Below are 27,191 nucleotides of genomic sequence, written 5' to 3' on the forward strand. Positions count from 1 at the left end.
GTAGGTTCAGCTGTACCAGAGTTGTGAGTAGCACTGCCATTTATCTCTTATAGTTGTATGCATGTATATTTTGTCTGAGAAGCTTAGGATCTGGTTTTGTAGTCCAAAATCTCTAATGACAGGAATAATTCTGTATATCACTCTATATGTAAAACATGTCCTGTAACCTTTCAAAAAGCTCCTATACCACTTTGACTTGTCTCCTTGCAAATGAGACAAGTTAGATAAAAACATAAATTTAAAGTTTATATATTTTTGCAATTAAATACTTATTACAGTTGTATAATATATTTGATGTCAAACTTAGATCCATATGTACTGTCATTGTCCCTATTTCTATATAGCATAGAAAGTGAACAAAATAATCATTAGTAGTTTTTAAGTTAATAAGAACTTCAAATTGAGACAGAGTAGTTGTACAGTTAGTACTATACAATTATGGAGCCAGTGAATTTCAAAAATTCTGTCAGTTCTTATATTCTGTATGATTTCCCCTTGTTCATAATCAGTACATGTTGTTGACAGCCAGTGGTTTTGTCATTTTCAGTGAAGTGTAGAAGGTCATAAATAGCCATCAAGAATAAAAGGAAAATTAGTATTTGTGTTTTCCCTGCACTTGGTTGTGTTAGTTTGAGAATTCCATCCTCACTCTGATGGTCTCCTAAAGTGACTGATCAGCTCATACAAAAAAGAACTTTCACTCAGAAGAAAATATCCTCCATGCAGCTCTTCTCAATTCCCTCTGGTAGGATTTGTGCTATAAAATCTCCAAACTTCTTTTATATTTCTTGCCTAAATAAATTTATCCACTGTCTACCATTTTCTTGCCCAGCTTGTCATTTGGGAAGATGTTTAGGGAACATAAAGCATTCTCACTTTCTTTTCTTATGCCTCTCTTTTCATTCCTATTTTATTGAGCCATTTTCTATGCATGTCATAGGCTCCAGCAAGAGTTCTGAGAGCTGTTTGTCATTCTCCTAAATATGTTAGCATGTCAGTATTTAATAAACCATGCATGTGGCAGCTGTCTAACACAATGTTTTATTCTCTAGATTAATATACATATTATTCTCACCATTCCAAGTTTGTTTCTCAGAATTCTGTTGGTTCTATACTTATTCTCTCCATTAGTATTCACTGTGTTGACTAATGTTGTGATTTCTTCCCCTATATGCATTCCTTTCCAGAGTAATGCCCATAAATTTGCAGAATCAATAATGCCATTCTCTTTAGAACACTATGTACATGAGAGACAATTTATACGACAATAAAGATATACAAAATTCACTATACACTTTGGCAATAGTCATGTCCCCCACTCACCTCAACATCTTACTTTATTCCTGTCAGATATGCAGCCTTGCCTTTTTCATCTTTTCAAAGGTTGATTTTATGTGTCTTGAAGCAGTGCACACCTTCAGTACCTCTGCTTAACTGCCAGGTTTAGTCACTTCTCTTGTTCTGCCTTTTTTCTTAATTAGATTTGATACTGTCTATTCTTCTGACAGTTGCCATCCTTAACTGTTTTTTCTGAAGCAAAAGACACCATCTTTTCCTTTTCCAAAGTCAATCACCTTTCTTTGCACTTCTTTCTTAGATAATCTGTTCTACTGTTCATCATTATTTTCTTTTGTTGTTGTTGTTTTGGAGAAAGGAAATAATAAAAAACTTTTACAGCCTTCCTATCCCATTTTTCACATGGGCTCTACTCAGCCACTATCTGCTTGCTTCTACATCTTACCTGTTCATAATCCTATTTCACCTATGTCCAGAAAATCCTCATCCAATTCCAGATGACCAGAGGACTGTACTTCTTCATGCAAGTGAGAAAATGGAGACATGAGTCATTCCTGAAATACCTTTAGATTAATTATGGTAGTTTGTTCTATTTTTATGCACAATAGAAGGATGCTGTGAAGATGGCTGCAGGTGGAACATGAGTGTGCACAGCACTTGACACAATGCTCTCTAAGAAAAAAGCATCAGGTTCTCCATTATGTCCCCACTCTGTTTTAACTCTTAGAGATTCTGAACTTGTTTTACACAATTTAAATAGATGGAGTTTGTACATATGGACTCTTAACACATTAACCAGTTTGCTCCCATCAGCAGCAGCTGATGAAACCAAGTATCTGAAAAAACCCATCTTTGAGATGTCATATCTCTCCTTCCAAGTATGCTGAAAGATGTGGATGAACCCAACAGAAAAGATGAAAATCAGATGTATGTGACTTTTTCTAGAACTCTGTAGAAAGTTCCTAGCTAGATGTCTCATTGTACAGAAGTACTTCATATTATTTTCTGACATTGTGATGAAATGTTAATATCTGTGGATTTCATTCCTGTGTGCATAACATAAAATTATTTCACTTTTCACAAGAGTCCATTTAGCTACCTTTGAACCTCTTCACTGAAACTTTATACATTTTTTTAAATATTTATTTGATGGTGATTCTTAGCTCTATGGCACTGTCATAAAACGTCTTGTTTAACCACTGGTACCTGAGGTTCCATAAATACAATGCTAAGAAAGCAAGTACTGCATGTGTGATGAGTAAACTGATAATCCATTAAAAATTCAGTTTGAAGAGTCCTATTACCAATTTATGTCATTCTGATGATATGGAGTACACATGAAAAGGTGTCTTCAGAAAGAATCTAAGTGAAAATGCAGACTACTGAATGGAAATTTATCTAAAGGGAATCAAAATACACTATATTGTTGCTTTTTATCCCCTTACTCTCATAAAACAAGACACAAAAAGAAGTAGAGATTGATAAAAATGAGATTTTGTGGGGGGAAGGTGGTAGGGCTTTTGGGTTTTTTTTTAATAAATATGCTTTCACTTGTAGTAGTGGAAAAATAAATGAACTCACCTTTTCTTGACACTGTGTATTCATGTATATTTTGCAAGCTGGTATAACTAACAACATGTTACAAGTACTCCCAAGTAGTTTAAGAATAGTTCTATCCAAGAAAGAGACAGGAAGGAACTCAGGATATCAATGGGGATTTGAAGATAGAAGTATTTCCATCAGTCCAAATTATGCCAATCTTCCCACACTAAGGTTCATTTTTTTCCCTTTGTTTTTTTCCTTCCCAGGACAGTTAATTGGCCTGATCACAAACAGGGCTTTGTTTAGAGATTCCTTTATCTTAAGGTCCAAAAACATCTTCTGGTTGATTAGAATGAAGGGTCCCAAATGATAATTTCTTCACTACAGTACCTACCGTGTATCTTGTAAACTACCAACAATTTTCATTTAGAGGCTTGATGGAGAAGCCTCCATATATCAGGCATGTTATACCAACAATCAACTGTCATCACTGCTAAAATGGTGAACCTAATTTTCTTTTCTGAATGTGAGCTGTTTTTTGTCTTTTACTCTGGCCTTTTTAAATACCTTTGCCTACTGGATTAAGCTGTTTGCCATTGTCAAATTTATATTGCCATATGGTTGCATATTTGCCTATCACACAGTCATTACTTAAGCTTCTTTTAGATAAACTAATCCATTGGAAGCCTGCTGTACAGTACTGACATACTGTAGGATGTAAATGAGACAAGGTTTGAAGGTGGAATTAACAACATGAAATTATTAGTAGGCAACTGATATAGTTGGAAGAAATGAAATTTCAAGCATGCAGATCCTTCTGTTGGTCTGAATAGAATCAGCAAACGTCAAGCTATGTACAGATTGGGAGAAACTCTTCATTTTAACCTAATGTGGTAATCAGACAATTTGGGATAAGAGAAGCGATTGCCCTACATAATCACCTGCCCTGTGACCAGAGGGGCAGATAAAAATGTTAAGAATTCCTCTGAGCTAAAATAAGAGAGGAAATTATCAGCTGTGGAACACTGATAAATGAGTTGAAGGGCAGCTGCAGTGGAGGATTATAATGTGCTGTAAAGCACTATTTTATTCAGTCCATGATTTCGAGTGCATACAGCAGTTCTGAATTTTTGTTCCCAGGCTCAGCTGTTGAAGGTATTTTGTGGTCTCTCTCAGGCTGTGGGCTGAAAGGTCAAAGTTCTTTTGTGAAAAATGTTCCCCCACTGGGAAATGGGCTGTTAATTAAATAAAAGCTATTACTTCCTGCTACAAACCTTACTTCACTCTAAGGTGTTTTTTCAGTTCTCAAATAATTTTTGTTTCCTCAGTTTTAAGTTCTTTCTGTTCTTTTCTTTCTACTAAAGAAAAAAAAATGTGTGTATGCTATTCTGCTGATTTTATGCTGAAACATTTAAGGAGAAAATACCTTCTTTATGTACCTACCTGATTTTCTTGCTATATATGTGAGGGCTGAGTTTGTCCTCTTAGCTGTAGTGTTGCATTAAATGCAGTTGTTTATTTAATTATTAAAGTAGGCTTTCAGGGAAATACTCCCCCTTTCTAAATGTGCAGCTTAGAATTTTTACCTTGTTAAAATGTCACAATTTCTATTAATTCAAAGACAGTTTTCCTCAAAGTCTTACTCTGTGCTAACTTCAAAGTACTACTATTTCATAGCAATTTTCCTTTGAAAACAGTCTTCTGAATGGAACATACAATCCAAGTCTAGAAAAAAAATTGTTATTCTGTTCCAGGAAGATGAAAAATAATTTCCATAGCACTTACTACTGTCAGGCAGGAGGCAGACATGCTCTCATTACTCTGCTTGGTCTTGTTAGCTGACATTGTTCCATTTATTACTGACCTGTGGGAAGGTAAACAATAGAAATGTATTGACTCAGTGCTGGGGTAGTTTTCATCTTACTGCAAATCAGAATTTTTTTAAAATGTACTGTAAAAACAACATACTTTCCTGCACTGTATAAATGTGTGTGGCTTTTAAAAGCAGGAAATAATAGATTTTTAAGTTTTGCATGTTTTCTGTTCATTATTTTAAAAAATTAACATTCACAGAGAGTTCTCTTTAGCATGAGAGACAGATTCACATGCTACCTGGGGATTAGAAATTATCCTCCTTATTTTACATAGTACTAGTATTGTCAAAAACCTCCTTTTTCTAGATGACCAAAGACATGCTGCTATGGGCTATTTTTACTACTGTCTAGAAATGTATATGGAAATGCAAATTATATTTTTGTGGGGATCCAGCTCACACCACAAATATTATTTCTGCTCAGTTCAAATGTTCATGTACAGAGTTTCAAGTTGTGTGTGCCCTGATTACTCAAAACTGGATAATTTTAAACTTCACAGCACCCCTTTGCATTCAAAACCACAGAGGACAATTTTAGGACCACTGCTCTTTAATGTTTTTATACAAAATCTGGACTCATCAACTGAATGTACATTTAGAAAATTTGCTAATGATGATAAAGCAGGATGGGCTGTGAACTCCCTCAGAGGTAGAGGGGCCTTACAGAGAAATCTGCATAGGCTGGAGAGCTGGGCAATCACCAATTGTATGAAATTTAACAAGATTCTCCATCTGGGACAGGCTAATCCCTATTATATGTAAAGACTGGGGAATGAGAGGCTGGAGAGGAGCACCATTAAAGGGACCTGGGGGCCTGGCCCATGGCAAGCTGAACCTGAGCCAGCAGTGCCCTGGGGCCAGGAGGGCCAACCCTGTCCTGGGGGGCATCAGGCACAGCATGGCCAGCAGGGCAAGGGAGGGATTGTCCTGCTCTGCTCTGCCCTGGGGCAGCCTCACCTCGAGTGCTGGGGTCTGCCACAATGCAGGAAGGACTTCTGACTATCAGAGTGTGTCCAGGACAACCAGGTTGGTGCAAGGGCTCAAGGGCAAGACTTCTGAGGAGTGGTGAGGTCACTTGTGTTGTCCAGCCTGGGAAAGTGAAGGCTGAAGGGTGCCCTCATCACAGCCTACAGCTTCCACAAGATGGGCAGTGCACACAGCTCTCTAGGGATCAGCAACAGCAGAGGAAATGGAATGAAGCCATATCAAGGGAAGTTCAGATTGGACTGTTGGAAAAGGTTCTTCACTGTAACTGTGTTCAAGTCACTGGAACAGGCTCTCCAGGGAAGTGGTCGGGGTCTGAAGCCTGTCAGAGTTACAAGAAGCACCTGGGCAATGTCATATGGTTTAGTTGTAGGTAGTCCTACAAAGAGCAGGGAGTTGGACTTGCTGGTCCTTATGACTCCCTTCCAACTTGAGGTGTTCTTTGTGTTATACCAGCCTACCTTCTGCCAGCTACCTGGTAAAAAGCTATGTAAACACAGAATGAATCACATCCAAATCTGAGCTCACAGCCGTCCCTCTGATCTGTCAGTAATGGCAGCTGATTCTTTTGCAATGTTGATTCTTTTGCAATGACTCAATAGGAAGGTGTTTCATTCTCTGAGGCCAGCATCCCTTTTTATTTGGACTATGTATGAAATCTTTCCAGAACATATTTTAAAAAACTGATTGTATTCTGTCTCACTCTTAGATATATTAGCACCATTATTAGATTTCTGGATGTACTTCAGAGATTGTATTGGTGAACATGGCTCTGCTCAGAAATTAAGCCATCTTTAGCCTAGTCAACATGTCAGTAAATATTCCTATACCCTGTTTTCAGAGTTTCAAAAGTAGACAGAATCCAGAAGGCTGGGTTACTTTTCTTTTCATGTGGTTTCTTTCTTTGTAATTGCTTCAAATATATCTGAGAGGACAAAACATTCTTGATCTATGTGGTATGGGAGCTGCAAACACACATACTTGAGAAGGATCTTTTCTTCAGTGTTCTTTAGCATCCTGTTTGTCCAGCTATCAGTGATTGCTGCAGTACCACAAGCTGATGAGTTTTACCAGTCCCTGCACACCAGCTCACATAGGGACTCCCAGTGAAGCAGAATAAGGTCTTCCATGTAACTGACCTTTCACAAGAGATGCTGGGAGCAGCCAGCTGTGCCTTTAGGATGATGGTGACATCCCTGACAATGTACTAATTTGTTGTATCCATTGCATTCTTCTTTCATCCTCTGCAATCCATCTGATCAAGGATAAACTAATCTATTTCAACCAGTTTTAGCTGGGCATCACCACTATCTAGTCTGGCAAACTGTATATCGAAACATTTCTTGGCAGTTTGCTCTTCTACTCTGCTATTCCATCCCTTTTCTGAAATCGTCTATCTGTAGACTGCTCCAACAATAGAAAGGCAGGGGACAGGCAGCGACACAATCAGTTTCCCTGCACAGCATTTTGTAGGAGAGGGTTTGTGTACCAGAGGATGGCAAACCACTCTGAATGCCTTTGGTCCTAAGCAGCAGTTAATGACTGAAAAGTAAGGAGACTTAAGGCACAGTAACCCTGCATAATGATAACAGAGATTAAAGTATCACTCTGAACAGTTAGGATACCTGCTTACTTATAGTTATAAAATGTTTTCATATCTAAATATTTTATAGTAGCTTTTCCACTGCAAAAGCCTTACCTACAGGATTTCCCTGTAGTACAGAAAATCCTCATCTGTGTTTTGGAAATAATGAGAATGGACATAATACAAAACAGCAACTGTGTTTTCTAGGCCATAAGATGGCCTAGACATCTTATAGGAACTTCCCCAGTGTATATGATTTGCAACAGTTAGACTCCTTGACTCTATGGATGAGACACAAAGTCCACCAAAATCCTTCCTTGTGAAGTTAGTCAGTAAATATGAGATCTTACACATCAGCTGAAGTCATGTGCAGGTGACTATCACTCCTACAGCCAGACAAACCTTTCAGGCATGTCTGGATCCACGTTAATCCTCTTTCCTTCATATGAGTCATTTCTGATAAGGAGACATAGACAAAATTGAATTTCTATTAGATGTGTGACTGGTTGGAAAGCTGTTCTCCAGAAACAGTTAATTATGCTTCACTGTCAGACGAGATGCATTAAAGCATGCTCTCCAGGGACTATACAAAACTTAATTCATGATTGAAAAGATTAAATTAACATTTAATGGTACTCATACTACCTGGAAAAATACTACAAGATATAATGATCTTAAGAAATTATTTTAAGAATTTGGTTCAAAGAATGACATGTAACAACAATAAAGATGAATACCAACTTCTGTGTTTATACAGAAATAATCTTTTGCATAAATGCAAGTGAGGGAGGACTGACTCAGCAGCAGTCCTGGAGACAAAAGATGGATCACAAGTTGCACATGAGACACCAGTATATTTTTATAAAGGATGTAAGTGTTGTACTGGGATTCATAGAAAGGAGGATTATTTATAAAGCATACAAAGTGGTTCTTTTATTCCTCTTGACACTGGAAAAGACTCTGGTTTGGAACACCACAACTGGAGAAGGATTCTGACCAACTGGACCAATTCCAGAGGAGAACAAAAGAGTGACCAGAAAGCTAGGAAATATAACTTGTGAGAAAACATTAAATAAATAGAGGCTGTTTAATCTGAAGAAGAGAGGAAATATGTCTTTCAAATATAGAAAAGAGAAGAAAAAAAGCTTTTTCCATGTTCTGTTCAAAATAAGTTCGGGCCAAATATCAACAGAAGTTTTCTTATTATATTTTTGCTCTAAGATAATGAGGTATTGAGACATATTCCCTGGGGAGATTCTGAAGTACTCATCATGTTTACCAGAAGAGGTAAATCAGATATCTGTGAAGGATAGTTTAAAATTTCTGCTGTAGCCCAACAAAAGATGATCTTTCATGGTCTCTTCAGACATTTTCTATTATGTCTATGATTATTTTTTTTTCTCACAAGTTAAATAGTAAGGACTGTGTAAGGACATACTCCTTATTGGTTAACCCACATTCCATGGCCAAGGAGGCTGCTGTCCCCTCATTCTGTCCAACTTCGTGATTTCCACATGTGAGCAAGCAAAAGAATCCCTTAATCTTGACAGAACAGCTGAAGCAACTGTGGTAGCAAAGAAACTTATTTGTCTGTGTATGAAATGTCTCAGGACTTTGCTTTTCTCAGTCTGTCGCAGTGCACTAAGTGATGCACAAATAGATGCTGATGGCCATGCCCTGTGTCCCTTGGGGCCTTACTCACACCTGTGGGCACAGGAACACCAGCTCAGCACTGGGCTCTTGGGCCATGACTGATCTGTGCTCTGTGGGTACCGACCTTCAGCTCAGCTGCAGCCAAACCTGTACATGACTGCAAGCCTTGGCCCAGACCCTGACTCACAGGCTGACTTTGTTGAACCTGTCTCAAGACTATGGACCTGGCTTGAGATCTGTGGGCTGTGTTTGATCATGGTTACTCTCATTGGGTCTGGTACTAAAGGGTTCATTTCCATTTTTAGTTCTGGTGAGGTTCTTTTCTTGTCAACTCTTTTGCTCTCTCCCTATATTATATATATGTGTGTGTGTGTGTGTGTGTGTGTGTGTGTGTGTGTGTGTGTGTGTGTGTATAAACAAATCAATATTTACATATATCACCAGCTGCACAGGTTCCTTGGGGTGGTTAAGCCATTACTCCTGCACATTATCTTCAGGTGTCCACTGACTGAATCAAGTAATTTCCTTATGCCTCAGACCCAGGTGTCCTGAGCTTGTCCTCAGAAGTGTTTTTCCCACTTATGACTTCATACAGGAAGCCAGATGAGATCCAAATTGGTTTTGGATCCAAATGGTTTCCTTCAAAAACTATGTTCCTACACACCTGTCATAAGTTTCTCCTGAACATGGTTTTGGCTCTTCATCCCATCTAGACAACTGATATACTTCCATTCTTTCTTGAAGGGAGAAGTTTCTAGAGGCAGGGTATCTTTAGGCTTTTGTTAAGAGGCCTTTAACTTTTTGCCTTCACAGGACTAGCTTGAGATCCAAAATTGTTTGTGTCAGCAGCTGAGAGGTTGAAAGTCAGGAGTGCCGAGCAGGATAACCACCAGTGAAACCTGTTATGAAAACACCAAAAAGGAGCCTCCCTCCAAGATTAATATACATTCCACCAGAGCTCAGTCTAAATTAGTGGCTTTCTTGAGTGGTATCTCCATTTGCTGACATTTGCTCAACTGCTGCCAGGAGTTCCCTCCACACCTTTACCAAGTGTTTTGCCATTTCAGAAGCATCCAGGTATAATACAGTGTGTGGTAATGTGTTTCTGCAGTGCTTAATGCATGAAGTATGCCATGTTTCCCTACCAAGCACTGTGAGTGTTAGGAAGAGCTGCAGTGTGAATATAAATATGGATAATCTATAGTAATAATTTCTGGTTTGAATATTTAAAGCTATTTATGTATTGGTTAATGAAGCTGTTAAAAGAGTGCTGGTTGTGAGCATGCTGCTTTCACACACTCCTCTGTGTGTCTGAGTCTTTCTTACTCTCGGCCTTGGGTTTTTGTTATGGAAAAGGAAGTTAAACAGTCCCCTTGTTATGTATGTAGCAAAGCCAAGCAGCCTGACAGAAAGGAAGTGGAATGTAAGCCAGGCTGGTGGATACTGCATGGATATGAAACTATTGAGGTTTTGCAGGACACACAGCGTGCACATCCATGTAAGGTGTATACACTGATAGACAGATAAAGGTATTTGTGAAATAACTTTCCTCTTGCTACTGCAGGTTTCACTTCAGAAAGTAGATCCTCATGCAAGATTGTAAGAGTCCATCCTTTTGATCATGCATATGATCATGCCTAATAATAAACAGATTTTTATTTATTCTAATAAGGACATTGCATCCTAATACTGCTTTTAGTAGAAGAACTGAAGTCTCCTTAGACCCTGTACTTCCTGGAACAGTGATGAACCCTTTCAGCAAAAAGATTCAGCCTGTGTGATGATACTGTCATAAAGCTTGACATTACTGCTCTTGGCTAGGCCACTCCCATTCTCTTCAAATAATTCTGATTTCAGCAGCAGTATCTGAAGAGAAAGAGGGTGCTTTGCAGTATGAGAGTGGGTGTTACAACTTGGCCTCTAATCCTTTACTGTGAAGTTGCTTGGGTGTGGGTGGAGGGAGGAAGAGCATTTATTTCAGAGAAAAAATATTGTTGTTGTATTCTCATACTAACATTGGAAATAGTGTTTTAGTGAACTTTAGGGTACACTGCAGTACACAGCTAGAGACACTGGAATGAAGTAAAGCTCATCCTATTTGGATTTCTTCCATCTAATTTTATTTTCCAAAGGCTACATCCGTTCTTGGACAAAGAGGATAATCTAGACAGAGCTGAGTTAAGTTGTGGTCCCTGACTGCAGGGCTTGCTCTTATGGCTGGCTCTTTTTCAGGGCCCAGAAATGAAACAGGAAACTCCTTGTGTCCTACTGTGTTGTACATATGTACATGGACCTATCTTCATTTCCCTTTTTTAAACATTTATTTCTTTTACTATGTGAATATTATGTAATTGTATTCCTTTTTGTTTCTTCCAGAATGTTCTAATTGTGGAGGTAAGCTGGGTGCTTATGTCATATTGTACTTAGATAAAGTCACACAGCCAAATCATGATGGGCTGTTGAGTTTCTAAATCCTGTCAGTGTTTACACTTCTCTCGCTGGGAGGTGGTGAAGAGGGAGAGGGGTTGATTTGCTTAATGGCCTCTCAGTCTTTTTGCAATTGCATGACAGATCAAACTACATTGCTGTCACTCTAACTGGTGCTCTGCCTCGTGATACCCAGGAGTCTTTGTTTCTGCCTTATTTGATTTGTTCTTTCTGTGGTTTCATCAACTCCTGTTCTTCAAGTTGTTCTGTTCCTTGGAGGACAGTGAATGAACTGCAGTGATGCCCTGCATTTCTCAGGTGCATGACTGAAATACTGCCCTGCATATGCTTTACAGCCCCAGGGCTGTTCACAGTCTGGCTGGGAGTGTCAGTCCTTCCCTCAAGGCCCCCAGCTCCTGCATCCAGCTCTCCCCCCAGCAGTGTCCCTGGGCACAGCCCATCACAGAGCTGTTGCTGATGTAAATCAGCAGTGTTCAGTTGTAGAGGGAAAGAACATGTCGCCTCACTGCTGCTACAAATTCTTATATAATTAAGATAGGTGATCCTCTTTGAAAATGTTGAATAAGCAACTGGGGCAGCTAGAGAGCAAATTAGGATCTGCCTGGCATTTCAGAAGCAGCTTGCTTGTGTGGGAAGTAAGCTGGGCAGTGTAATGAACTGTATACTGTTGAAATTTCTTTTCTTAGCAAAAGATGGAAAAAAAGCCATCAGCCACAGAGATGGCTGGTTACCTGAATAGCTGCTCAGAACTCCAATTTACTCATTCCATCTGCTTTAACAGAAATTAATAATGTCCAAGCAAACTGCATGTTAAACAGCTGGAGGGCAGAGACAAGGTGTTGCTAATCTACCCCCAAAGTTCAGATCAACAGCTGCTCTCCACAGTCAGTTTTCTATTGATCTCATTGAGATGATATTGGATATGGCAGCTCTAGAGAAATCCCATTTGTACTGTGCTAGTACAACAAATAGGGCAGATTTAGCCCCAACATGGAGACATGGTGACATACTGTGATCTCAAGCATATCATGCAAAGTCTAATCCCTGCATCCTTGCAGTGTCCAGTAGAGTCAGCTCCAGTCCTGAGTTACATCCCAAGTACTTGCAACACAGCTGTTTTCAAAAGGAAGTGGACAGTCCTTGAACTGATAATTTTATGAATAGAAAGTGCTTGCTTCAAAAGTTTAAGCTCAATTATGGTCTTTTTTGGATGTGGTTTACAATGCACTGGAAAAATAAATCATTTCTACAAAACAAGAATGTGAAACTTCTCAGTCACTGCCAGATTTCCTCCTTTCTGCTTTCCTTTGTGTTTTACTTACTTTATTTTTCTTGTTTTATAAGGATATTGTTGGAACTGGAAGGACCATGAAGGTTCTGCTTAACAATATAGAAAAATACAAGCCGAAAATGATTAAAGTGGCAAGGTGAGTAAAAGGATCACAAAACTTAGTAATTAATTAGTCTAGTCCAGCATATTATCCGAATAGTTTCCCATTCAGACATCCTGCTTTAATTTGATGCTGCAGTATGAAGGAGAGCTGTGCAGAGGAGCTGCCTGGGTCACTGAGGGGAGGGTGAAGGAAAGGAGGGGAAATGCTTTTGTATTGTTCTGCTTGGCAATGATCCTCCAGCCATTTCAAGACTGGCACTGATGGACTGGGGAGGGGAATACACCCAGCTCTTCCTGCAATCAGGATGTTGTCAGGAAGAGAAACAGAACAAGAACAGGGACTCATGTGCCTCAGATTTTTGATAAAGGGATTAGTTTTATGTGTGTTATTCAGTTCCATATCTAGATTTAAATGGGGTTTATTTTATTTTTACTTACAGTTTGTTGGTGAAAAGAACATCTCGGCCTGATGGATACAGACCAGATTGTAAGTGTTCTGAAAATCTCTACTTGACAGTAGAAGTTGCCACTACTCTGTCACTTGCCTTTCATCACATTCTATGGACTGCTAGAAGCATTGCAAAATACCAATTGTCAGTGGGTCTATGGGATGCAATGGCAGGATTTGTATAATTGTCATTTGGAAAACCTACCCGACTTAGGCTTTCTGCAGAATACAAACTTTACAGGGAAATTTTGAAAGGGTTTAATTTTATCAATGAAAGGTGAGTGTTTTATCTTCTGTCTCTGACAATATCAAAGAGAATATCCATTTCTTCTTTTTCCTTCCTCATTGCATCTCTCTGGAGGAGCTGCAGGATTCCATCTGAGCATGAAAGGTGTTTTATTGTGACTAAGTGTTGGCAAGTTTTACATTTTTTTATTCAGAAAAGCACTTCTATTTTTAAAAGTATTATTGTACAAAGGGAAAACACTGATATTATAATTAAATCCCACCCCCTAAAAAGCAGAAGATAAATTGGACTTTTTAAACTTTCTCCTGCTGCTCAGTTTGCACCACACCAGCACCACCTCTCTCTAAATTACTGGTCCTTGTACTGTGTTATGATGAAGCTGTAAATGGAGCTATACCAAGCAATTGTCATTTTAGACTTATTTAGAATAAATAACAGCTATGTGGCTAAATAAAATCCATCTAGAAGAGATCAACCAGTATTTGCTACTGAAGAAGTCTCTGGTCAGCTGAGCTGGGGAGGAGGGTAGAAGGAGAGTAGGCAGGTGAGTACCAGGAGGCAGCATGAAGGGTTTTGATTTGGGGTGTGGGAGAGATGGAAAATTTATGAAGCAAAAGTTACTTAAATGTTGGGCATGGCTGTGAGGTTTTAGCCCTGTTATCTGAACTATGATCCAAACATTTTGTTGTACAACTTTTTACACAGTGGAGTGGTATTTTTTAACATTTACAATTTAACCCAGTAAATTAAGGCATATATTTGACTGGATTAACTAATGTTAAACATATAAAATAAGCAATAAAATTACTTCATGAAGGGTAGCTTTATATTTTTATATATTAACTTTTGAATGAAACAAATTTTATCCTTGTTCATTCATAGTGTGATGAATTTTATAAAACATCAGAGATCTCTTTTGTAAATCACTGACAGTGGTGTAACATTTCCTCACTCACCTAAATTTACAATTCCAAAGTGCACATAACCTCCAATCTTAAACAACTGAATAAATTCCTTACCTGAATACCTGTAGAATTTTTTATGTGGACCTATTTTTGTGTCTGTAAGATTGGATTTTCCTCTAGTTATTTAGAGAACAATTTGGAAAGAGTCTAATTTGTTTTACATTGTGCTGATATTGCACAGACCTTCACACTGAAAAAGATGCATGTCTGTGCTTGGCTTCAGGTGTGTGAGTTGTATAACTGAGGTGCACTGCATGCATTTACTTTGGTAAGCATGTGCTTGAATCTTCATAAGGTTGGGGCTTTAATTTGAAAGCATTTGACATGTTTTGGTAGCATAAAATACGAGATAGGTTTTGCTATTCTTAGCAGAAAATATATAGATCTGTGAAAGTTACTTCTGATTTAATATTCCACATATTTCCATCATTACTGTGATATGGGACAGTAATCTTCACACATAGATACCAATGGAGCTTCCAAATGCAAGCAGAATGTTCCAGCTCTGATTTTGGCTTCCATCCACAATGTGCCAGTGATAATTTTGTACAAAATGATCCTCTCCTCTCCTCTGACTCTTCACATCCCTTTCACAAGTACTCTATGCCTGGGAACTGGTTATGGGGCTACTGCTGACCATGATGTCTCAATCAAAACTAACATAGCCCCAGCTGACTACATATAAATAGAGTTTGCTTCTTGAGAACCACAAATTAATTTAAGGGCTTATAACTGCCACTGATCTTATATTGATGGTGTTTGTTATTTGTCTCACTACAGATTACGGATTTGAAATTCCAGATTTATTTGTGGTAGGTTATGCCTTAGACTACAATGAGCACTTCAGAGATTTAAACGTAAGTTTATTACAAAAAATAGTTTAGAAAGTCACTGATCTACATTTTCCATATTTATTCTCATAAATATCCCACAATTTTTCTCCTCCTGGGGGCCCTGTGGAGGTGAGTCTTTGACGTGGTTGGGATTTGGGATCCTTTCAATGAGTGCAAAACTCCCTGAAAAACCTCAAATAATCCAAAGGAGTTCTTGCTCAGCACTGTGAACAGTTCCCTCCCCCTAAGAGTTTCCTAAATTTCCATCTTCTGGGAGCCTGGGGCTTCTCAGGTCCAACATTGCCAGTATGTGCAGAGACAGCAGCAAAAGTGAAACACAGGCACAGGTCAGACGGGTTGTCTGAATAATGTGTTGCCTGTCCCTTTTCTCAGAGAAATGAGGATGGAAAAAAGGTGCAAACCTTTCCTTTGCTTCTTCTGGCACTCCTAGGGGAACATCTCAAAGCTGGGAATTCCAAGTGGGAAAACTTGCTGTGGCTAGAAAGTGAAATCAGAATTCACTTCCAGTTGTCCAGAAAGGAAAGAGTAATCCTAAGAGCACTAGGTTGGCCAAACCTAAGTATTTGCGAACAATTAATTAATAATTAATAATGTACTCAACCATGCTTTTGCAATCTGTTCTGTTTTTTTCAGCACATATGTGTTATCAATGATCATGGCAAAGCAAAATACAGAGTCTGAAGCAGTAACATCCACACCTGAATATTTCTGTGAAGCAGAAATTTGACTACACTCCCTCAAGCATCTCCCAGAAAAGCAATTCAGCTGGCTTGTGTGTCTTTCAACTCAGTATAATAAGGGCTTTACTCTAGAGATGCTGATGAATATTTACAGAAGTGAGAGGTCTTATCTAAAATGTGAAGCATAGGACTTTTACAGTCACTACCTTTATTAAATATTAAAATTACCATCTAAGATGCCTTTTGACTAATAACTTGTCTGCCTCGGGTCTCATTGTGAACACATCTTTTTTTTTGCTCAGTTCTTCATTCCACCTATTGCAATTCATGGACTTTACTGTGTCACACAAAATAGTTCAAAAGTGCCATTCTGTAATGAGGATTATTTTACAAGATTTTATTGACTGCATCATGCAAAATTGAAAGCATTATTTTGACTTAATTCCACAATTCAAAAGTTTCAGTGGAAGTTCTGTGTTGTTTTGCAGTTCATTACCGACTCTTCAAAACAAAATTTTAGCTCTCAGAATGTGCTGAATTGGAGTGCAGGTCAAAATGAACCTTTGCAAGACACTGTTGATCCAGAATTGGAAGATAGCATGGTTCTGGTGTGTCATGTAGCCATAGATCTGATCTGTTTAATGTGCTGAATTTTAATCAAGACAAACCAATGCCAGGCAGGTTTGAATTTCTGCATGGTATCCCTTTCTTCTCTAGGATACAAACAAATATAAATATTAACAGTGCTCTCCTGAGATTATAGTCTTAACTAAACCTCATTAAGCACAAAAGTTAAATGTTAGTCAGACAATTATTCAGTTATTATTTGATTTTTTTAATGTGTCTAAGTAGAGACTTTTTGTAAACATCTGTCATGGAGAATACAGGTCTGACAATGCTGAAGGCTTGTATAGAAAAAAAGAAAAATATATAGGACAACACAGAAAACCAGTTAATGCATGAGTGTTGTAGACTGTAGACTCCTTTCTTTATAGATCATGTTTGAAGAAATTTGTGAATTTTATGTACTGTATTAGCTGTGAAAAGTTTAATTCTGTATTAAATATTATAAGTGTTCTTAACAATTTCCCAAGGGAAACCAATGCAAAGTGAGTAGCTGTGTATCAGTGGCTTTGCTCTGAACTGTGAGAGGCAGATTGTTACTAGCTGCACATTCCTATGAACTAATAAAGAAACATTAGAAATACGTACAACATTGCACAGTTGTTTGTTTTCCTGCTTCAGTATATTTTGCACATCCCATAAAAGCTTTTTAAAAATATGCATTTATCTGGTAATCTAAACATACTATAGGTATGTATTCTGTAGCTGATAAGCTATTGTTATTTGGATAAAATCCATGCATGATGTTAAGGGAATGAAAAAGATTGAAGAATTATGGTGATTGCTAGAGAAATGCCTTAGCTCATTTCTACTCCTTTAACTTGTATTTTAAAAGAGTTCTGTTGAAAAGCTTTCCCTCAGAGTAAATTTCTTCTGTTTCAGAGAATAATGCATACCCTTACAGACCCTGGAAGAAGCTGCTGAAGAATTTAATCCCTTTTTGTTTGATGAGAGTGGTGAAGTTTTTCTTAATGCTTCTGTTTGCTATTAGTAGTAATGACACATTGCACAGACTGACATGCTTAGACTTAAGCTTAGTCCAAGACATCCATTAGGTTTTCTTTTTTCCTCTCTTCTTGAAAAATTACAGTCCAATTCACCTTGCTACAACTATCAGCTTTCAGCAACAACAATAAAAATTTAGTGAGTTAGTGTAAAATTAGTGTGAAAATATGAATGACTGTAGATATAAATAATTCAAACAGTGTTAAAATTGTTTAATTGGAAGACTCAGATTATCAAAATCCCCATACTAAAAAAAAAAAGACCAGATTTCTAGATATTATGAGAACTGGAATGTTTCTTCGAATTACATTTCCTCCTGTCATCTTTTTAACATTGTGAAAAAGGAACATACAGATTTCATTAGTGAATTTGCATGTGGGATTATTCTGTGAATAAGGGGGGTGTTCTCTTCTAGTGTCATATTGAATTTTGTACCTATATGTATATGAGCCTCTCCAGGTATCTCAGCTGCCATCCACATTACTCTTTGCTTGAAGCACTTCCACTAGAAAAATCAGCTTTCAATTACTTTAACAGTCAGACTCTGAAAATCATTAGTGTAACTAAGGGAACAGGTAATCACGCATGTATGACTGATTAATAGTGGGCTTATTGGGTTCTCTTTGGTGTCCTCAGAGAATTTATTGTCTTGAGTTTTGGTAATGTTGCTGATTCCACTCCTTTAACTAAAAGGCCACTAAGTATTTTTTCAGTTGTGGTTGCAGGCTACGACCCACAAAGCTATGTTTGGGTTTTGTTTAATCAGTTCAGCAACATTTGTTACATAAGAGGAGAAGATGTTCTCTAAAATCCATTATTTTCCTTGGACATTGTGTTTATGGGCAGGCTTCCATTTTTATCTCAATTTTTCTTCTTGTGCACTTAATATCAGCATCTTTTCCCCACCTGTTGAATACAAATTAGCATGGACAGTAATTTTGTTTAAAGTGACAAAAATACTTATCAGCCGTCAGGTTTTAAACTTTATTCATTTATGTGTGATTCCAAAATATCCCTGAGTGATTTTCTGGAGAGAAGGTCAAACTAGGAAGAATAATTCCTGCACATTGGTTAACTGAAGATAAATTAGGATTTCATGTTGCAAACCATATAGTCTGAATATCTAGTAATTTCTGCCTAAAAAGTAGAATTTAAATAGTCTAAAAGGTCTGTAATTAAGATATTTTTTCAATTGAATCAGCTGCTGTACTCTTCTAGTTAGAGCTGGACGAAGTAGGAAACAGTGTCTGTTTGACTGATTGATTGATTGATTGATTGCTATTGTATTTCTTGACCATGTTATGTTAATCCTTGAAGTGTTATTAATAAATTTGTATTATGTAAAATTCCAACATTTCCCTCCCAAACAGAATACTAACTGTATGTGATATTGAGCTGCAGAACAGTTTCTCATCTGTGAAAACGTGAAATCATCACAGTTTATACACTGTGTTTATGCACAGTTTTATATATTAAAATGCTTAACTTTGAGATGTACTTAGGTGATGAGTCATTACTATTGATGATATATAAATTGATATGTATATATATATAGATGATCTATCTACGATTCTTATATCTATATGAATCTGTAAGAATAAGATATATTTAAATACAAATATTTGCAATTCTAAATTTTAATATTTCTTTATGCTGAAGAAGGCTGAATCTGCTTCTCTGCATATCTTGCATTTTGATTTGCTCAGAAAACAGAGCAGTGAAAACCCCTGTTGTAATCAAACTTGTTATGCATGCAAACTGTAATTGATTCTAGCTACCTTGAAAACTTTAATTTTCAGTTTCAATTAAAAATCAGAGTCTCAAAAGAAAAACATTACAGGGTTGTGTAGCAAGAGACAGAAGGATTCCTTGCCCTTTTGTAAAACAATCATATTGGAGAATGCTTTTTCCTTCTTTTACCTTTTAAATGTTTTCCAAAACCTCTCATAATCTAAATATAAAGATCTGACATGAATGCACTGGAAAAAGTATCCTAAATTCTTCTTCTCCTTAAATTGGAGGGAGAAATGTAGATACATAAGTTAATGTAGGTGTGTGTTACCTCAGCTCAGTCTTCCAAAAGTCAGCTCTGGCTGTACCCTCCGCAGGATGAAGGTGGCTGAGTCAGCCTCCTCCTGTGCTTGTCTCAGTGTCCCCATTTGAAATCTTGTGGGTGAGAGAAGCAGGCTCTCAGGTGCTTTAGCCATCCTTTCAAAACACTGAGAATACAGTGGAGGGAAAATAAAAGCTTGTATCCTAATTTCATGCACTTTTCACAGTTCTTTTTTAATGCCATGTGCTTTCCCCTGGGCAGGCAGCCTTGTCCAGCTATCCCAGTACCTGGCTGAGATGTTTGCACCACTAGGGAATGACTGCTGTGCTTGCCAGGGATATTCAAAGCAGTGACAGCACCACAGCAACACTTGGACAGCTAGAAAATTTTGGTCACAAGCCATAAACTATATTGTGGCATTATTTTGTAGTGTTAAAAGGATAATTATTTATGAAGAAACAGCACTTATAAATGATTAGAAGGGAAAGACACCTCAAATAAGGAAGGCAATACAAACAGACTGAGGAAAGGTTGTCCTTTATTTTGCAGAAAACACATAACATTTTATAGAAGGGAAAAAAGGAGACATTGGTTGTGGGTGAGGCTCTGTGAGGCCTTTGAAGGCTGTCAGCTGTAGTTTGGATGCCTGTGCTGTTACGCAGAGCTGGCTGACCCTGCCTTCCTTTCTGTCAATAAAGCAGAGCTTGGTTTCTTTGTACCTTCTCATGGACACATGCGTATCCACAGCTGAACCTTTCACTGCTGCCAGCAGTTGTTTTGGAACACCAAGGGGTTTCCAAATGCAGAAATTTAGACTCAATTAGTTAAATACTTGCTGTCAAGCCTTGTTCCTTCTGCTGCTGCATGGAGCAATGAGCTACTGACAAACTATTGGAGTCTGCAGTACAGCGATTTATGTCTAATACTAAGTTTTGGATACTGTTCAGAGGATGACCTTTAGTTTGTTTCAGGAGTGGCATGAAATTTTTCCTCTGTTTTTCCATAGCAGAATGAAACAGAAATTACTTTAGTACTGTAGTTCTAGAAGTTTGTCTTGAACCTGCATGATTGAGCCTCTGATAATGGTAAGAAAGTGTTGTTTCTAACCATGAAACAAAATTTCATTAAATGAACTCATTACTGCATGTGTTCAAAAATACATTGTCCCTACTGTTAGTAGAGCTTTGTACATTTATCAGTGCTGTTAAGTCATGAGGTTACACAAGGGACAGCTATTGCTGGAAGACATGGGTTATGCCTTCATAGCTATTGAATTTGCATAGAAAAACATTGGAATTTAGCTAAGATGTTTTGGAAGCAATGCCAGAATACAGAGTTATCTTGAAGTGCCTTTTCTCAGTTATCTTCCATTTTCCTAAATTTCTAGAAGCATTACTGTCTTTACTTCAGATTTCTTATCTGCAGCTACACATTGGTTTTACACTCTATCACAATGTCTTTTAAGCAAGTCCTTTCCAGTCCTGTGTTTTTTAAGGGCATTCACAAATGCTTGTTATTTGCCAGGAAACTTCAGTCCTTTTTCTGAAACATTCAAGAGCAGATTTTCAAAGGTGCTTATGCATCCAAGGAAATTGCATGGGATTTCACCTGCTTGGATAGGTGCCTAGCTGCATCCTTCAGTGACCATGTACCTTTGAAAATATGTTTCTTGCCTCATCTAGATAGACTGGGGAAATATGCAGTAACATAACTTGGGATGAAAGCAGGAGGATATCACACAAAAAGAAGAGGCAAGCACAATCATATCATTCTTTCACGTGGGCATGAATATCTCTTTGTTTTTCTGAATCATGCAAGTGTTTAATTGATTTATTTGTTTGGGTTTTCATGAGAATTATTGAAGTAGTGTTTCTGCTCTTGCTTTGGAAATTTGGAATGCAGTGAGAGTGCTCAAAATTTAGCTTTTGGAAATAATAACTCGGCATAAACATTAGCACAGAGAGACAGAAAACAGATCAGCTTCAAAGGAATATTCAACAACAGTGGCAGCAGAGTCAAGGGGAGTAAAAAATGAAGTGTCATAAAAAACCCCTGAGCCATAGAGTATTGATTGGAGTGGATCCACCAGTGGGTGTACAGGCAAGATATCAAAATTGGTTAAATATGACCTGCTGAATGAGTGTGGAGATGGGAGCTTTCTGCTGAGAGCCAGTTTGGTCCTAGGCCCATTTGTGCCATATGGGAAAGAAAACCATAATAAACTGAAATTGTTTATCTTCCTTCAGAAGCATTTCAGATAATAACATGATGCTATTAACTGTGTTCAAGCTTTTAACTGCAAACACCCAACTGAAGCTTCCAGGACTATTTTGCCTAAACTGTAGACAAGACAATCTCAGCCCTGTAAAGTCAATCTCAACCTCTCTGTTTTAAATTTAATCAAGTACTAGACACTGATGTTACTCCATCTGTATAGATTCCAGTGTTGTTCCTCACAGCCTCTCTGTCCTATTTTCTGAGATTTTAAGATCTTTCCATCTCAAGCTTTACCCCTATTCCTTACATCTTAATTCATCCCAATTCCTCTTAGCCTATTAACCAATTTACAAGCTTAGCAGATGCTGGGAGAGAGGTGAAGAATGATCTGCAGACAGACACTGCTGAGTTTGCAAACCTAAGAGAAAACAAAACCCACAAAGTGCTGAGATACTCTGTGGGGTGGCAGTCATTGGCCTTTCATGGGAGATTTTAAGAAAAGTAGCAAATATTTAACTTTAGGAGGGGAAAAAATCTTTGTGTCCCAAAGTGTCAGAGGGGAGGTGACTGGCTTGCAAGGCATGGAGGGGAATTTTGTGCCACCACCACTGTCCAGTGTAGTTTTTTTTGCTGCCAGAGCTGGAACACAAACCAGCACAACCAACATCCTCCTTTGCTGCAGCTTTTCCAGCTCCAGCACTCAGACAAACACAGAATAGGGTTTATCCTGGTCAGGTCTGGCACATTGTTGATTCTGTCAGGCCTCAGCCATATCTCACAGCAGTCTAGCCAAAATATGCCTCAAAGTATTTGAATATTTTCCCCACACAAGTCACAAGCTGGACTCCAAAGCTAGCAAGTGCTTTCCTGATTGTGGTCTGTTTTATTTATAGAAAAAGAGTCAAATATAAAAACACATTTCCTATGCAGAAGGGAAGAAGGAAATCAAGGGACATCATGGCACTGCCCCAGGCAGATCTGAAGTCTTTAGTTGGGAACAGATTCACCATGGTTATTTTCCATCCCCTAAACTGTGTTTAGACTGTCTCAACTTCTGCAGTCTCTGAGACATGTAAATTATTTTATGCAGAAGGACAACAGTGTTTTGTGAAGCCAAAATAGGTAGTGAAAACTGTATGTAAAGCTGCTTAGGAAGGAGTGCATACTCTGTGTGTTTGAATGGGACACTCACCCCACACATACAAGCCCCATTCCTACAGAAGAACTCACCTCAAGTTAAGCCCCTGTGGAGTCTGAGCAAGATTGTACCAACAGAATTTTGTTAGTATAGGTGTACACATGAACATGCTGTCATTTTCAATATGGATGTTATTCCAAACATTCTTTTTGAGTCCTTTTGCCTCCTTTAATATGACATCAGCCTAAAATTAGGAATGGTGGTACTATTGTTAACTACAAGAATGTAAATTTTGGGCACAAAATTTCATACATCATGAAATGTGATGGGAAAGCAGCCATGCAGTTTGAAGTGAGGATCACCACAGGTTCATCCATCAATGTTTTCTTGAAGTCTCTGCTGCTGCGGTAAATCTTCATTACCTGAGGAGACAAAGGCACATTGTAGCTCTTCTCAGCCATTATTAGGCAGACTTTTCAAATTCAAAATAATTTACAAGGCACATTTCTAGTAAAGCAAAAAGAGTAGAATATAAACTCTTGTTTATGAATCATAACAATCATCACAGAGCACAGCTGCTTTATTCTCCTCTGTAGTTCACCTGCCCATGAATTCCAGGGCTTTCTCCCTTGAAGCTCTTCAATACCAACCTGGCATGCCTAAAGCCACAGTTTCATCCACAGCCATTATCCTGACAGAACAGCCAGAACCTTTGTGTCTTCCACCTTAATTTGCTAAGAGAAACCCTTTCCCAGCCAAAGCACTAAATGATGTAAAATTATTATCAATTATGTAGAGCAGGAATGGCCACAAAGTACTGGGTATCAGCACAGCCTGTGGGGTAACAGGCTGGGGAAGAACTGGGATGGGATGGTGCCATTTTACCCTGCCATTCTTGGAAGGGCTGGGCTGGCAGGATGAGAAGGACAAACCAACTTTGGTTTATGCAGCAGCCAGAGCACCTCATCAGAAGCACAGTGCTCCCCCAGGGCCCAGAGCCTCTCCTGGCAGCTCCCAGTGTCAATCCAGCACCCTGCTGAGATCTCCTGCTATTTTCCAAGCTCAGCTCCCAGTGTTTGAGCAGATGGGATCACAATTTAAAACTGTAAAGGTGTAGGAGTTCGCTTTTCACCAAGAACAAGCTTTAAATAAAAAATGTCATCATGCTACCTTTAGAAACATCCCTGCCCTTCTCCTGAGGGTTTGTGCTGCTCTCCCTGGCTGCTGTTGCTGCCTTGGTACAGCTTCTTTCCTGAACCAGTTTTTCTCACCCTCCACTGGCTCTTGCTCTTGCCCAAGACTGCTTCATAAATGTGTTTTACAGCTCAAAATTACCATTCCTGACCTACCACTCCCTCCCAGCCTGTGGCTACAACTGAAATAATAGGGTGGGTGGGAAAAAGTTATTTTGAAAATCAAGAAAGTAGGTGATTTCCATCTTCAGGTTTAATGAAAATTATAGTAACGAGATATGTGAAGCACCAAGGCCTGGCTGATATTCTCTGCTGCTGCTGAACAAAGCTGCTGCCTTCACTCCTTCAGACAGTTTTGATATATAGGGGAATGCAGTGTCCTAGTAGGCAATACTGGAGTTGTTGTAAAAAATGGAGAGCAAACAGATAAAAATCTGCCAACTTGTAAATAATTATTTAAGAATTTAGAGTTTGGAGAGATTTTGGCTTTTTAAAAAATTTTCCTCTTCCCTGACACACTTTGCAAAGGTCCCTCACCAGCTTATTTTCAAGAGTCTTCTAACTAGTAATTCCAGGAAAAAACACATTTATAATTTGTTATTTTGTCTATATGTTCACCTAAGTTGAAATTCTTGGGAAACTGCCACGACTCTTCTGAATTAATTCATATCAGATTTGCTCTAAATGTTAGTTTTAAAATAGGCAGTTAAAATTCAGGTGTCACTATCCACATTAATTGCTTTATGAAAGACAAAAATAATTCTTATTTATGTATAATGTTCTTATAATAATAGTTGTTAGTAGAAATGTGGACATAGAAAAACAGCTCAAAATAAAAATCAGTTTTTTCTATCCCTGCTTTGATAAAGTCTCAGCTAAAAGGTATTTTTATATTTCTCATATTCTCAGTGATTTTCCAGAATTCTACCTGAACCTCTGTGTTCAATGTTTTAGGTCAGTAAATTTTAGTCACACAATTCCTGCTCACTGCATATCAAGTGTTCTTCATTAGCTCTACTTTACAGACTTTAGAAATTCCAGTTAGGGGACTCCTCACAAGTCTGGTTTTAACTTAGGATTCTCACTTTTTATACTTCCAGCAAGTATATTTCAGAGGTGGCAATGCAGATTGTTCATCCAAATTAACTTTATTGTTGCCCTCCCTTGTGCTTTCCACAGCAGCTCATTGCTCCTTATTCCTGCTGATACATCTTGCCTGTGTTCCAGTGGATCACATTAAGTTCTGAATTATCTCAGCAAGTATGGAACTGTTTCCTCTTGCTCCTGTGACATTTTATGGACAATAAGGCAGCCTTGAAGTGACAACAGCTGGCTTTAGAGGAATATCCTTCATCATTTCAGCCCTTCCGGCCATGACAATAGGATAGAACGTACACTGGGCCTCATCTGAGTTCCTGCTGCAGATTTCTGTGCCAATGCCAGAGATTGCTGAGCTGCTTTTCCCAGTGCATTGCAGTCAGCAGCTGTCTCTGCAACCCCAGGTTTGCTTTCTGGACTGGGCAGGTGCAGTATGGGAAAATGAAGGTGGTATAGAAACTCTAGAGAGTTGCAGCTGAGCCAATTATTAAGCATTAGGAGCAGGCCTGATGTTAACAGGCCACAGCTGTAGCCAAAAAGAAGAGTGTTATAAAAGAGTGGATTGGTTGGCTGAGGGAACTGGAGTCAGGTGGCTGCTGTGAGGACAAGGAAGAGTCAGTGCTTAGAGGAGCTGCCTGCAAGAAACATCAAGGAGGTACAAAACTCCAGCAATATGGAGCCTTTGCAATATAATGACAGTAGAACCTTTGTAACATGTGACAACAGGTAGGCACCTGCACGAGCTTTACAGGCTTTACCTCACCCCCTTGGGACTGGTTCTGCACTCAGGCATGGGGCAATGCCAGACCACAGCCCAGTGCCCTGGGCCTCTCCTGCTAGTTTTAATTGTTTGCAACACCTGGAGAAATTTCTAGAAGCCCTGCTTCTGGATTAAGTCTGTTTCTCCTGTACTCCAGCTTGCTACTCTTTGTCTTTATAGATCTGTCAGTCTTTTCAAAAACAAGAACTTTTTTTCCTGACAAAGCCAGATTCTTGGCACATTCTTTCAGCATTCCTTTGAACATCCAGTCAGCAAACAACATCACAAACACTTGCCTGCCCCCTCATTGTTTCCTGACCCTGATTTATGAGAGGTCAGTGTGATAGATGTTTAAACTAACCACAGGCTCAGTTTATGCCAGGCCGTTCCATCTAAGCTTTCATCTCATATTAATAACAATTTTTTAAAATTCTATTGCAATTCAACTAAAAGAAACAGCTGTATGCTTTCAGCTCCCACCCAAATATCAGGTATTGCTGAAGGCCAGATTCCACCCCTCTTCTCCTTTCTGGATATCATCTTCTCTTCTATATCTTCATATTTTCTGATCAGTCTTGAAGAACATGGAAGCTCATCTAATTGAGTGGACAGCCAAGTGCAGTGGCATCCAAGAGAAAAGCACTGCATTAGATAAGACTGTTACAGGTTGGCCCTTTGCAGATATGTCTGAGCTGGCTTTCACAGCACAAATCCAGGATGTGGGCAAAACCACAGATTTTCTGTTTCAAAATTGAGGAGTTACATGTCTGTATAAGCATTACTTTCAAGCCATTAGGGAGTTTGCCACAACAAATGAAACCCAGGTTCTGCAGGGGCTGAGGTGTCCCAGCTTTTCATCCCCAGCAGTGGACACTCCAGAGTGTCCTGTTGAGCAGCACCAGCACCCTGAGGGGATGCCCCATCGTGGGCCTGCCAGGAGTGCTGGGGTTCAGCTATTGGCCCCTTGCCCAACAGATCAGCTGCTAGATCATACTCTGCTTGCAGAACTTTGGCTTCTTCCTATTCCCATTCTCTTCTTCCCTCACTGCATTTCTTTTATTGTCTTCCTGTATCTTTTGTTGTATTTCTAGCTCTGCTTTGTCTTAATTTTGCTGAAACCAGCAGCCTTCTGCTG

At 38.7% G+C, this 27,191-nt stretch overlaps 1 protein-coding gene across 3 annotated transcripts in view; it reads left to right on the forward strand.

Annotated features, from left to right (window-relative positions):
- PRTFDC1 (phosphoribosyl transferase domain containing 1) overlaps positions 1 to 17,175 on the forward strand; it is a 42,856-nt gene extending 25,681 nt beyond the window's left edge. The window contains exons 5-9 of one of the 3 annotated variants that reach the window (XM_058030005.1): positions 11,310 to 11,327; positions 12,726 to 12,808; positions 13,215 to 13,261; positions 15,215 to 15,291; positions 15,922 to 17,175. In XM_058030005.1, coding sequence (XP_057885988.1) covers positions 11,310 to 11,327; positions 12,726 to 12,808; positions 13,215 to 13,261; positions 15,215 to 15,291; positions 15,922 to 15,969 — 273 coding nt within the window. In that variant the 3' untranslated portion in view covers positions 15,970 to 17,175. The other 2 variants (XM_058030013.1, XM_058029996.1) reach the window with 2 other exon arrangements.
- Positions 17,176 to 27,191: the final 10,016 nt, after the last annotated feature.

Source organism: Melospiza georgiana, chromosome 1 (assembly GCF_028018845.1).
Source record: "Melospiza georgiana isolate bMelGeo1 chromosome 1, bMelGeo1.pri, whole genome shotgun sequence".
NCBI classification, from domain to species: Eukaryota; Metazoa; Chordata; class Aves; order Passeriformes; family Passerellidae; genus Melospiza; species Melospiza georgiana.